The 14716-nt window shown below is 45.0% G+C and overlaps 1 protein-coding gene across 1 annotated transcript; it reads right to left on the bottom strand.

Moving 5' to 3' along the window:
- Positions 1-3531: 3531 nt before the first annotated feature.
- On the bottom strand, positions 3532-7989 carry LOC122543426 (SPRY domain-containing protein 4-like). Its single transcript, XM_043682142.1, has 2 exons — positions 7707-7989; positions 3532-5324 (listed from the first exon to the last, which is right to left on the bottom strand). Exons 1-2 carry the CDS (start codon positions 7834-7836, stop codon positions 4786-4788), a joined length of 669 nt encoding a protein of 222 aa, XP_043538077.1. The 5' UTR covers positions 7837-7989; the 3' UTR covers positions 3532-4785.
- Positions 7990-14716: the final 6727 nt, after the last annotated feature.

Consider the following 14716-nt stretch of genomic DNA (forward strand, 5'->3'; position numbering starts at 1 on the left):
CTCCTCTGTAATCTGGACATTTTGCAAGATGTCACCATCTATTTCCCTACAGTCTATATCTTCCATATCCTTTTCCACAGTAAATACTGATGCAAAATATTCATTTAGTATCTCCCCCATTTTCTGTGACTCCACACAAAGGCCGCCTTGCTGATCTTTGAGGGGCCCTATTCTCTCCTTCGTTACCCTTTTGTCCTTAATATATTTGTAAAAACCCTTTGGATTCTCCTTAATTCTAAATTCCTTCCCTCTTTTACTCTGCCTCCTTCTACATGCTGGTCCCCATCCCCTCCTCCTGGTTACTGTCCCTTCTCTCTCCCCATGTTTCCTGGAGCAGGGATTCACTGGTTGCATTGTTGGCCTCCATTCCTAAGGAGCTGGGATGCACTGCTGGTGTCAGTATTCTAGAGCTGGGGTGTGCTTGTGTCATTGCTGCTCCCATTTTCTTGGAGATGCGATACGCCGGTTTTCGATTACATTAGATTAGATTACAGTGTGGAAACAGGCCCTTCGGCCCAACAAGTCCACACCGACCCGCCGAAGTGCAACCCACCCATACCCCTACATTTACCCCTTATCTAACACTACGGGACAATTTAGCATGGCCAATTCACCTGACCCTGCACATCTTTGGACTGTGGGAGGAAACCGGAGCACCCGGAGGAAACCCACGCAGACACGGGGAGAACGTGCAAACTCCACACAGCCAGTCGCCTGAGGCGGGAATTGAACCCGGGTCTCTGGCGCTGTGAGGCAGCAGTGCTAACCACCGTGCCGCCCATTTCTGGAGCTGAGATGGGCAAGTTGCACTGCTGCTCTGCAAGAGACCATTTATTTCCTTTTTGCATTGTAAACCAGAATGGAAGTCAGACCACAGTGCACCTGAAATACGAGAGAGGTTTGCAACTTGGAAAACCAAATGGTGCATATTTTTAGCTGTGGAAGACAAAGTTGCTCTTGGAGCAATGAAACTGATATATTGTGTCAAATCAGGAGTTTTTGAGTTAAGGGAAGGCTGCCTGATGACAGCCCCGTGTTTGGTTGAGCTGCAGTTTTGTTTTTACCAGATCGATGCACCGAGATCTCCAGCGCCTGCGAATAGAATGTATCTCTCCCCATTTCTCCCAATGTGAGCGAAAAGGCAGGAAAAACCATGGAAGATCAAAAACAGTTCTAACAACCCAAGACCTAGGTCCATCTGATCAGGGTGTCATCACTGCTGAAATCAAAAGGAACTGAGACAATTTAACCTATCTTTGAAATCTGGACTTTTGATCTTTAGCATTTTGTTCCCGGTTTATATTTTACCAACCATATTTATGTAAAGCAGTGTCTCTCGTCTGTTTTATTTGTGAAAGGTAAAGTCATCATACTCCTACCAGACCATAGGGCTGCTCGCTCACTGCAGAGACACATGACCGGTATTGGTTTAACCTGAGGGTCACTTTGCCTCAGGTGAGGGGAGAGGCTGAGATGATGGTAACCTCAGCTGGTGTGGGAAATGAACCTGTGCTGTTGGCACCTCTCTGCATCGCAAACCCAGTGAAGTGAGAGTGTGCTTGTTTTTGTAGTTTGAAGAGGCACAGTTGAAATTGTAAGCTAGTAGATTAGTAATACAAAACTGCACAGCCATTCTGAAGTTCTGCACATACTGACTGGTGTGCCAAAGCATTGACTTGCAGTTTTGGAAGTCACTGTCATGCACTAAAAAGAAAATTAGAGGAAGTATTAGCAGTCAGTCAAGTAAATTGATCATCTTGGTGGTTTAATTGGGATTTTATACATTTTGTGATGACTAGTGGTACAGTGGGGTTCAATTACCAGCATACTTTTCATTTATAAAATCACAACACCTTCCAGCATCCTACAGCTATGAGGTGCTGGTTGGATTGCTGCTGACAGTCTCCCAGAGCTGGGGTGTGCTAGTTGCATTGCCGTTCTCCCTCCCTCACTCCAGATAACTCAGCACAGACCAAAGAGTGCACCTCGGACCTCACTTTGGGTTCAGATGTAATTTCAAGGTCTCACCCAAGAGATTTGAGCACCTAATTTGGTCTGGTACTTATAGCAGCATTGAGGAAGTGCGGCAGTGGCAGAGATGCTACCTCACAGATACTACACCTTCCCTCTCAGACAGTGTAAAAACCATTCTGTGCCATGCTGTGAAGAGGTACAGTAAGTTATCCCTGGTGAGTTGGTTATGATTTTTCCCTCAACCATTTTAAATCCTATTTTAAAAATCTTGAGAAACTCAGCAGGTCTGGCTGCATCTGTGGAAAGAAAACAGTGTTAGCGCCGAGTCCAGTGAGCCTTCTTCAGGGCTGATAGTAGCAAGGAAAAGATGGCATGTATGCTGATGACAGGTGATGAGGGGGAAAAAGGAGTAAGCAGACAGGTGTAGATGCGAGCCCAGAGGGAGACAAAGAATGTTAGACAGACAACGGCATAGACAATAGTAAGGAAAGGAGAAAAGCTGATAATCAGAAGTGCAGGAAATGGGTCGGACACTCCTAAGGACCGTTTCAACAACAGTGGCAGGGAATCTTCAGTTGAAGTAAAAGGTGGACATTTCTGAGGTTTCCTGTGGAAGAATAAATTGTTTAGGAAGCCAGTATGAAGCTTAATGATTAAAATTTAGTAAAATGAAGGATAAAGTGGCTTAAGGATTAACATTTATTATTATTAACAACATAGGTGTTTTAGTTAAAAGCAGTAACCAGTACAAAAACAAACAACTTTTTGGTCATAATCCATGAATCTTAGCAAGTACTGGCCTTTTGGCCAGAATTCCTGGGAAAGAACAGACAGCCTCCGTGACCTGAACTAGCTGTGAACAGTACGAGCTATAAAACTGCAGTTTTCATTCATTCCCTACCAGTTTGGCTCATTATCGTAACTCGGTTTGCTACTAAAATGAAGAAGTCACGTAAAGACTATCCATGATTACGTTATAAAAATACTATTTTGAATAACTTGGAGATGCTACGTATATATGTACAGAATCTCTACCCTTGCATGCAAGAATAAAAACAAAAGACTGGCTTTAGACAAAGATATCATTTGTTGGAGTCTTGTTTCAGGTCAGTAAAACTTCGACACCCCCTGGCATCATCATAAAAGATTGACAAGCAGAGAATGGACTGGAGTTCTTACAGGAAGCAGGGTGTGAGGACGTATAGTCCAGGTAACTGTGGGAATCAGCGAGTTTGTAATAGATATCAATGGCTAGCATATTTCCCAGAAATGGAAACAGATGTCGAGGAAGGGAGGAGTCAGAGATGGACCGGGTTAAGATGAAAGCTGGGTGGAAACTGGAAGCAAAATTGATAATTTTTTCCAGTTCAAAGATATAAAAGAGACCTACAGGGCAACTTTTTCCACACAGAGGGTGGTACATGTATGGAATGAGCTGCCAGGGGAAGTGGTGGAGGCTGGTACAATTACAACATTTAAGAGGCATTTGGATAGGTATATTAATAGGAGGGGTTTGGAGGGATATGGGCCAGGTGCTGGCTGGTGGAACAGATTGTGTTGGGATATCTGGTCGGTGTGGACGGGTTGGACCAAAGGGTCTGTTTCCATGCTGTACATCTCTATGACTCTGAGATGAGGGGGGAATCCTCACTGCTGAGGTCATCAACATACTGGAGAAAAGAGCTGTGGGTGGGGTCAGAGTAGGACTGGAACAGGAATGTTCCACATATCCCACAAAGAGACAGGCATAACTGGGGCACATGCGAGTAGCCACGGCCAACCCTTTAACCTGAAGAAAGTGAGAGGAATTAAAGAAGTTGTTCAAACTGGGGACAAACGTGACGAGGCGGAGGAGGGTGGGGACAGTTCAAGCCTTCTTTCCAGGAAGAAACAGACAGCTCTAAGACCATTTTGATGGGGGATGGATATGTCGAGGGTTTGTAAATCCATGGTAAAGAGGAGATGGCTAGAGCCTGCAAATTGGAAATTTTGAAACTGAGTGTCAGAAGGGACTAGACAAAGGTAGGAAGAAATAAAGTTCCTTGGGGTAGGAACAGGCAGAAACAATAGACTGCCCAGGCAGACCTATCTCAAAGTCTACAAACAGAAAGGAGAGTGGGTTGTAAGGGGTTGGTGAACTATGAGCTTGGGGGCTGGTTGGTGGAGGATTGAGATTCCCCAGGTCAGTGTACGGTTGTTTGATGATGGCCCTGTAACATGCCTTGGGGTATCTTACTACAGTAAAGCTGACAGTCAATGCTTTTAAAATCACATTTTATTAAATTCTTAGAATACAGATAGAATAGAATACTTAATTATAACTTCATGCAACACTGTTGATCATTTACTTCTTCAGTCTTGACTTTTTTTTTTTTTAAAATGCAGACCTCTACACCTCAATTGAGCACATCCCCTTAGTTACATCTTGGCATTTTAAGAGCTGGTGATGCAATTATCCAATGTGGAAAGAGTTGCACAAAGCCAGAACCAGAACCAGCCCATAGAGATTTAAGTCCTCTCATTGTTAACAAGGACCAAAGTCTGTTTTTCTTTGTAAAATTCTCTTCCACACTAAAGAGAGGTTACATGTGTATCCTCAGGAAATTACATGGATCTCAATAATAGCAGCATTTGTATATTGCTCATAGCTGGATAAAACATGGACACAGTTTTTTAGACAGTACATCAAGAGGTCAAAAGGATAACTCTTGTTCAAAAAGATGAATTATTGTAGCCAATTCCTGAAAAATTACACAGCGAACAGAATGAAGTCCAGATAGAAAGCACCTTCACTGGAAGGCAGGAGGGAATTCAGATGCCTTGCAGAATGGCCATGCCTGAATGTGTCAAGAGCTCTCCATCCCATAGCGCAAAGGCTGGAACTAGTGGCATCTTGAAATCAGCTGTTATTGTGCTAACAACCGCCGCTTTCTCAACATCTATTAAACTAAGCTCCTTGTCGTCACAGTCCAGAAGAAAGCCCACTCGATCAGGCTTTCCAAAGAAGTCAACCGGTACCATCTCACTGGAAGACATGGAGTACCACTTCCTCTGGAGATAGGCATAAACCCAGGAGCAATCATTGGCACCAATACATTCTTCTCGTGACATGTTTGCCTCTGCCACCCCAATTCGGAACTCTTGAGATCGTTTCACTGTTACTTCCCAGTAATGTCTCCCAGTTGAAAGAGTCACATCAGCCAAGACCACAGCCCACTCTCTGAAGCGCTCAGGGTTTTTTGGCACTTTACTTGGGTCAATGCCAATCATACGGTAGATAACTCCAGTCTCTTTTTTGAAAAGGTCTAAGCAACTGTGAGCGGTCTTCTCATCCAATTTGAAATTTAAGTCTATAAATGAAAAAAGAAATGCTACACACTGCTCCCCAAAGTACATTGCTTGAGACACATTCCCAGTTAGCCAGTGGTAAGCAATTCCTTTTAAGCACACAGATTTGTTACCAAATGTCTTCTCAGCTTCAATTATGAACATTTGAGGCTCAGTGTGGGATGGGTGAGATAGAGACTGCAGGTTGAGGGATAGTCAGATGGTTACGCTGGGAGTGGGAATCAGAAGAAGTGGCCTAAGGTGAGGAATGAAATGATAGGTGTATAGGGGTGAGCAAGAAGACTGTTAGGGTGTTGAGAAGATGGGTCACAGAGTGAGGAGTTGTGAACAGGCTCAGGGAAGGAGAAAAAGGTCAGAATCAAAGGATTTTAGCTTGGTGGATGTGAAACAGAGATACAAAGCTTCAGGTGAGGAGGGACGAAAAGGAGAATGGGCTCGACATGTGTCCAGCATTTCTCTCAGAGCTGCAGCAGTGTGGCGATTGAAATTCAATCTAGGGGGTAGGGTAGCAAAGAGGAAAACGAGGGGATCTTGTTGTGGATAGATAGTGAGAGATTGTTTCCATTAAAATCCTGTCAGGTGGATGGAGAAGTTTCCATGGCCATTACTTAGAGAGCAAGGAACAATGTCCTGTTCATTATTGCTCAATTGGCATCAATAAAACAAACTTCAATTAATGTCAACTGTTAATTTATCTACAAATGCTGTTCGACAAGTGTTTTCTATTCCTATTTTCCCCCCCAAAAAAATGAGCTTGCTGTTGTTATGGGATCTTGTTGTATACCCATTTCTAACATTACAATGGTGACATTTCAAAGAGTGCAAGATGTACATAAAGAACAGGAACTCAGCTGATCAGGGAGACAATTTTAGTGAGAATACTGAGGTCTGGCACTACTGCAGCAGCCACTTCTTAGCTGGAACCAGGTGGAAGGCCAGAGCCAATCTGCAGCCCTGCACAAAGGGCAGAATCTTCCAAGGGTGAATTAAAACTGACTCCCCACTCCACTAGTGACGCCCAGTCACATGCCCATGCAATCTTGCCAGAGCCATTTGCCTCCAGAAGTGCATTAACACATCCTACTGGACCAAGGAATTAGTCCACAGTTGTTCAGCTGGCAGTCCCAGTGGGAGAGGCAGGTGCCATTGCAGCAGACAGGAAGAAGCGAGGGTATCTTTAGATAGCGATACAGATGTTGAAAAAAAAGTTTAAAATGATTTATGGTGGGGGATTTGCTGCATTGACAGGCCAGTTTGCTGTTGCAGCTGTAGTTCTGCAACAGAAGTGGTAACAGATTGGGGCGTAAATAAAATCAGAAGCAAAAATGGAGTGTGCTGAAAAAGCTCAGCAGGTCTAGCAGCACCTGTGCAGAGAAATCAAAGTTAAATGTTTTGGGTCTGGTGACCCTTTCTCAGAACTGGGAACTGAAGTTATGAGGAAGGGTCACCAGATCAGACCTGAAACATTAACTCTAATTCTTCTTCACAGATGCTGTCAGATCTGCTGAGCTTTTCCAGCAATTTCAATTTTTGCAGGAGTGTAAGTAAAAGAGGCATTGCTGAGAGGCTGTCTCCAAGAACTTGTTAGTCTTTGCCTGCAAGGAGAAAGTGAGGACTGCAGATGCTGGAGATCAGAGTTGAAAAGGTGTTGCTGGAAAAGCGCAGCAGGTCCAGCAGCATCCAAGGAGCAGGAGAATCGACGTTTCAGGCATGAGCCCTTCTTCAGGAATGAGGAAAGTGTCCAGCAGGCTAAGATAAAAAGGTAGGGAGGAGGGACTTGGGTGAAGGGACGTTAGAAATCTATCACATTTCCAACACCCAAGTCTCTCCTCCCTACCTTTTTATCTTAGCCTGCTGGACACTTTCCTCATTCCTGAAGAAGGGCTCATGCCCAAAATGTCAATTCTCCTGCTCCTTGGATGCTGCCTGACCTGCGCTTTTCCAGCAACACATTCAGACTTTGCCTGCAGCCTAGATTCATTTGCAGCTAGTAACATTCTGGTAGTATCTCCAAAGAAACTGGCACCAATTGGCTACGCATTACTGTTAGACTATTTCAATCATCTCTGGTCTGTGGTCTCTTTTTCAAAATTCTACCTATTCATAACCTGATGATTGCCACTAACCACACCCTCACTAATCTTACTCTCCCAGTGATTCCACGATGCTTAACAACCGCCGCTGTTCCCCTCAGTCTCAACATTAACGACAAACCCCACCAAAGCTAGTTCCATTCCTTCAACCCTGCCCCACAGCCCCACTTCCCCCATTATCACATGCCCGAGACCCTCATTATACACCTCTCTCCCCCAGCAACACCCTGATGTGGTCAACCTTCTCATGTTCGGGGCTTCTCGCACGTGAAAGGCCAATAAACATCTTACAGCGTTTGGGAAAATCCAGGACACACAGTTGCCTCCTCGCCGCCCCAAGCAACAACCGATAACCAGTTCCTCGCAAAGTCCTCCAGCCCGCCGCCATCTTTAACCCAGATACGGTCCGTCTCAACGTCATGACGTTGCCTCGCGGGCAATGCGTGATTTCATCAGCGGCTCCGTCGAAGTCTGTGCTGGGTCCCTCTGGTGGTTAATTGTATGTTGGAGAACCGACGGTTTCCTCTTTCAGAAGCAAATAGAAATTACTGGAGAAACTCAGCAGGTCAGGCAACATCTGTCGCGTGAGAGAGATACTGTTAACATTCCGTGTCTGATATAATTCCTATAGAGTCACAGATGTACAACATGGAAACAGACCCTTCAGTCCAACCCGTCCATGCTGACCCAGATATCCCAACCTTATCTAGTCCCACCAGCCAGCACCCGGCCCATATCCCTCCAAACCCTTCCTATTCATATACCCATCCAAATGCCTTTTTAATGTTGCAAGTGTACCAGCCTCCACCACTTCCTCTGGCAGCTCATTCCATACACGTACCACCCTCTGTGTGAAAAAGTTGCCCCTTTCCTCTCTCACCCTAAACTTATGCCCTCTAGTTCTGGACTCCCCCACCCCAGGGAAAAGACTTTGTCTGTTTACCCTATCCATGCCCCTCATAATTTTGTAAACCTCTATAAGCCTCCAACACTCCAGGGAAAACAGCCCCAGCCTGTTCAGCCTCTCCCTGTAGCTCAAATCCTCCAACCCTGGCAACATCCTTGTCAATCTTTTCTGAACCCTTTCAAGTTTAACAACATCCTTCCAAGAGGAAGGAGACTAGAATTGCACACAATACTCCAACAGTGGCCTAACTAATATCCTGTAAGCCATAACATGACTTCCCAACTCCTCTACTTAATAGTCTGACCAATAAAGGAAAGCATACCAAACGCCTCCTTCACTATCCTATCTACCTGTGACTCCACTTTCAAGGGGCTATGAACCTTCACTCCAAGGTCTCTTTGTTCAGCAACACTCCCCAGGACCTTAGATTCACACTAAGCAACACCTCCATTCCGGTTAGATTCACACATGTATTGGGACATAATTTTTAACCGTTTCACCACACCACTACACTTCCAATTTTGATGTCATCTGAAAACTTACTATACCTCCTATACTCCCATCCTCTTCAGATGGATCTGATATGCTAAGGGTTGAGCAAACATGGTGTATGAGTTGAGGGCACAACTTAAAACATGGGGGTACAATGTCATTGCTGTCACAGAGACATGGCTGAGAGAGGGCACTGAGCTCAATATTCCAGGATACAGGGCTTTCAGGTGAGACAGGGAAGGGGGTAAAAGAGGAGGTGTTGCAAATTTGACCAGGGAATCTATTACAACAGTAAGGGAGGGATAACATCTTGGAAAGTTCCTCAAGTGAAACCATATAGGAGAGATTAAAAACCAAAGGAGAACAATCACATTGCTGGAAGTGTTTTATAGTACCCCTAACAGTCCAAAAAATATAGAAGAACAGATATATAGGCAAATTCCAGGGAAATGTAAAAGTATTAGGGTAGTCATAGTACCCACCTTTCCCAACATTAACTATGAATGCTGTGAAAGATTTAGAGGGAGCAGAATTTTTAAAATGCATTCAGGATAGCTTTTTAAGCCAGTATTTAGAACATCCCACAAGAGAGGGGGCTGTCCTGGACTTAATTTTTGGCAACAAAGCTGGGAAAGTGGTTGAAGTATCATTGGGAGAGTAGACAATGATTGTAACTCAGTTAGGTTCAACATTGTTGTTGGAAAAGGTCAATGATGGACCTGAAGTCAAAGTTCTCAACTAGGAGAAGGCTGATTTTAATAAGATCAGATATAACTTGGCTAGAGTGGACTGGGAGCAGATACTTTGAGGTAAATCTATGTCCAAACAATAGGAAGCAGTCAAGAGGGAAATATGGAGAGTACGGGGCTAATACATACTAATAAAGAAGGTTTGGACCATCATCCTGAATATCAAGGGATGTGCAGGATTGGATAAAGAGAAGGCTGAATAGGAAATAGGTACAGGAGTAGGCCATTTGGCCCTTCGAGCCTGCATCACCATTCAATACGATCATGGCTGATCATGCAATCTCAGTGTCCCACTCCTGCCTTTTCTCATACCCCTTAATCCCTTTAGCCATGTCCAGCTCCCTCTTGAATATATCTAATGAACTGGCCCCAACAACTTCCTGTGGGAGAGAATTCCACAGGTTTGCAACTTTCTGAGTGAAGAGATTCTTCCACATCTCAGTCCTGAATGGCTTACCCCTTTTTCTTACACTGTGACCCCTTGTTCTTGATTTCCCCAACATCGGGAACATTCATCCTGCATCTAGCCTGTCCTGTCCCATCAGGATTTTATGTTTCTATGAGATTCCCTCCTCATTCTTCTAAATTCCAGCGAATACAAGCCCACTCGACCCAGTCCTTCCTCATATGTCAGTCCTGCCATCCTGGGAATCAGTCTGGTGAACTTTCGCTGGACTCCCTCAATAGCAAGAATGTCCTTTCTCCGATTAGGAGACCAAAACTGCACACAGTACTCACAGTGTGGTCTCACCCAGGCAAGGTATAAATGCAACAAGACATCCTTACTCCTGTATCCTAATCCTCTTGTCATGAAGGAGAGCATGCCGTTAGCGTTCCTCACTGCCTGCTGCACCTGCACACCAACCTTCAGCGACTGTTCCACCATGACATCCAGGTCTTGTTGCACCTCACCTTTTCCTAAACTGTCACCGTTCAGATAATAATCTGCCTTCCTGTTTTTGTGACCAAAATGGATAACCTCACATTTATCCACATTATATTGCATTTGTCACGTATTTGCCCACTCAGCCAGTCTGTCCAAGTCACCCTGCAGCCTCTTAGCATTCTCTTCACAGCACACACTGCTACCCAGCTTAGCATCATCTGCAAATCTGGAGCTATGGCATTCAGTTCCTTCGCCCAAATCATTAATGTGTATTGTGAACAGCTAAGAACAGAACCCTGCGGCACCCCACTCATCACTCCCTACCACTCTGAAAAGGACTGGTTTATTCCAACTTTCTGCTTCCTGTCTGCCAACCACTTCTCTATCCATGTCAATACACCTCCAACACCATGAGCTTTTATTTTCCTTACTAATCTCTTGTGTGGAACCTTGTCAAAAGCCTTTTGAAAGTCCAGATACACAACATCTACTGATTCACCCTTGTACACTCTACTGGTCACATCCTCAAAAATTCCAGAAGATTAGTCAAGTATGATTTCCCTTTAGTGAATCCATGCTGACTTGGACTGATCCTGTCACCGCTTTCCAAATGCTCAATTTTTACATCCTTAATGATTGACTTCAGCATTTTCCCCACCAGCAATGTCAGGCTGATTGGTCTATAATTCCCCATTTTCTCTCTCCCTCCTTTTTTAAAAGATTGGAGTTACACTAGTTACCCTCCAGTCCATTGGAACTCTTCCAAAGTCTATAGAATGTTGGAAAATGATCACTTCTGTATCTGCTATTTCTAGGGCTACTTCCTTAAATACTCTGGGATGGATAGCATCAGGCCCTGGGGACTTATTTGGCTTTACTCCCATCAATTCCCCCAATACCATTTCCTGACTAATAAAGATTTCCTCAGTTTCCCCCTTCATGCTTGACCCTCTGTCCCCCTCGCATTTCCTGAGGGTTATTGTGTCCTCCTTAGTGAAGGCAGATCCAAAGTATTTGTTCAACTGGCCTGCCATCTCTGATGTCCATTATGAATTCACCTGATTCTAACTGCAAGGGACCTACATTTGTCTTCACCAGTCTTTTTCTCTTCACATATCTATAAAAGCTTTTGCAGTCAGTTTTTTCAAGGTTTGCACAAGCTTACTTTCATGTTCTATTTTCCCTTTCTGAATTATCCTCCTCTGCTGAATTTTAAATTTCTCCCAGTCCTCAAGTTTGCTGCTTTTTCTGACCAATTTATATGCCTCCTTTTTGGCTTTAATACTGTTCCTGATTTGCTTTGTTAGCCATGGTTGTGCCACCTTCTCTGTCTTACTCTTATCCCAGATAGGGATATACAATTGTTAAGTTCATCCATATGTTTTTTTAAATGTTTGCCATTGCCTTTCCACTATCAACTCCTTAAGTATCCTTCACCAGTCTACTCTAGCCAATGCATGCCTCATAACATCAAAGTTACCTTCCTCTAAGTTCAGGACCATAGTTTCAGATTTAATTGTGTCACTCTCCGTCTTAACAAAGAATTCTACCATATTGTGGTCACTCTTCCCCAAAGGATCTCGCACCACAATGTTGCTAATTAATCCTCTCGTTGCATAATAACAGTCTAGGAAGGCTTGCTCTCTAGTTGGTTCCTCAACATATTGGTTGAGAAAATCATCCCTCATACATTCCAGGAAATCCTCCTCCATCACATTACTACCAATTTGGTTAATCTAATCAATATGTAGATTGAAGTCACCCATAATGACCGCTGTACCCTTACTGCATGCATCTCTAATTTCCTGTTTAATACAGTCCCCAACATCACAACGACTGTTTGGTGGTATGTAGGCAACTCCTGCTAATGTCTTTTTCCCTTTGGTGTTCCACAGCTCCACCCATACTGATTCCACATTGTCCAGGCTAATTTCCTCCTTAACCAGCAACACTACCCCACCTACCTTCCCTTTCTGTCTGGCTTTCCTGAAAATTGAATAACCCTGGATGCTGAGTTCCCATCCTTGGTCACCCTGGAACCAGGTCTCTGTCATCCCAATTACATCATACCCGTTAATAGCTGTTTGCACAGTCAATTCATCCACATTATTACAAATTAGCACTGCTGTGTCACAACGCCAGGGATCCATGTTCAATTCCAGCCTCAGGTGACTGTCTGTGTGGAGTTTGCACATTCTTCCTGTGTCTGCATGTGTTTCCTCTGGGTGCTCCAGTTTCCTCCAACAGTCCAAAGACGTGCTGGTTCGGTAGATTGGGTGTGCAAAATTGCCCATAGTGCCCAGGGATGTGTAGGTTAGGTGGATTAGCCATGGGAAATGCAGGGTTCTTGGGATAGGCTAGGTGAGATATTCTTCGGAGAATCAGTTGTTGGGCCGAATGACCTGTTTCCACGCTGTTGGGATTGTATGATTCTGTGGAATGCTTCTTGCATTGAGATACACAGCATTCAGGCTCATTTTTGTTTTGACATTTAATGCCCTTTTAGAATCGTTGTGAAATGTGCCTTTTGTGGTTTTTCTCTTTGGTTTCTCTGTCTTCCACTTTCACTTTTCCCCTTCCTGTCCTTTTGTTTCTGTCCCTACTTTACTTCCCTCCAACATCCTGCATTGGTTCCCATCCCCCTGCCATATTAGTTTAAACCCTCCCCAACATCACTAGCAAACACTCTCCTAGGACATAGCACCTGGACAAAACTGGAACCAGACCATCCAGTTTGTACTGGTCCCACCTCCCCCAGAATCTGTTCCAATGTCCCAGGAATTTGAATCCCTCTCTCTTACACCATCGTTCAATAGGCTGTTTTCCCTGGGGCATTGGAGGCTGAGGGGTGAGGAAATCATACCTTACAAATTTGCTATAGTTCTTTGATGAAGTGACCAGGAAGATTGATGAGGGCAGGGCAGTAGACATATTCTATATGGATTTCAGTAAGGCCTTTGATAAAGTTCCACATGGTCGGCTGTTCTGAAAGGTGAGATTGCATGGAATCCAGGGGGAGCTGTCAAATTAAATACACAATTGGCTTGAGGGAAGGAAGCAGAGTGTATAAGTGGAAGGATGCTTGTCAGATTGGAGGCCTATGACTAGTAGTGTACGTCAGGGGTTGGTGCTGGGCCCATTGCTGTTTGTTATCTATATCAACGATTTGGATGAGAACATGCAAGGCATGATTAGTAAGTTTGCAGATGACACCAAAATAGGCAGTATCGTGGACAGTGAGGAAGGTTAGTCAGCATGGTGAAGGGCAGGTCGTGCCTCACAAACCTTATTGAATTCTTTGAGAAGGTGACTAAGGAAGTAGACGAGGGTAAAGCGGTAGATGCGGTGTATATGGATTTTAGTAAGGCGTTTGATAAGGTTCCCCATGGTAGGCTACTGCAAAAAATACGGAGGTATGGCATTGAGGGTGAGTTGGAGGTTTGGATGCCTGAGTGAGTGTGCCTGAGTGCATGTGTCTGAGTGCCTGTGCCTGAGTGCGTGTGTCTGAGTGCGTGTGTCTGAGTGAGTGTGTCTGAGTGAGTGTGCCTGAGTGAGTGTGCCTGAGTGCGTGTGTGTATTTGTGTACAAGTGCCTGAGTGCGTGTGCCTGAGTGCGTGTGCCTGAGTGAGTGTGTCTGAGTGCGTGTGTCTGAGTGAGTGTGTCTGAGTGAGTGTGCCTGAGTGAGTGTGCCTGAGTGCGTGTGTGTATTTGTGTGCAAGTGCCTGAGTGCGTGTGCCTGAGTGCGTGTGCCTGAGTGAGTGTGTCTGAGTGTGTGTGCCTGAGTGCGTGTGTGTATTTGTGTGCAAGTGCCTGAGTGCGTGTGTCTGAGTGCCTGTGTCTGAGTGCGTGTGTCTGAGTGAGTGTGCCTGAGTGCGTGTGTCTGAGTGAGTGTGTGTATTTGTGTGCAAGTGCCTGAGTGCGTGTGCCTGAGTGAGTGTGCCTGAGTGAGTGTGCCTGAGTGCGTGTGTCTGAGTGAGTGTGCCTGAGTGCGTGTGCCTGAGTGCGTTGCCTGAGTGCGTGTGCCTGAGTGCGTGTGCCTGAGTGAGTGTGCCTGAGTGAGTGTATCTGAGTGAGTGTGCCTGAATGAGTGTGCCTGAGTGCGTGTGCCTGAGTGAGTGTGCCTGAGTGCGAGTGCCTGAGTGCGTGTGTCTGAGTGAGTGTGCCTGAGTGAGTGTATCTGAGTGAGTGTGCCTGAGTGAGTGTGCCTGAGTGCGTGTGCCTGAGTGAGTGTGCCTGAGTGCGTGTGTCTGAGTGAGTGTGCCTGAGT

This window comes from Chiloscyllium plagiosum, chromosome 43 (assembly GCF_004010195.1).
Source record: "Chiloscyllium plagiosum isolate BGI_BamShark_2017 chromosome 43, ASM401019v2, whole genome shotgun sequence".
NCBI lineage: Eukaryota > Metazoa > Chordata > Chondrichthyes > Orectolobiformes > Hemiscylliidae > Chiloscyllium > Chiloscyllium plagiosum.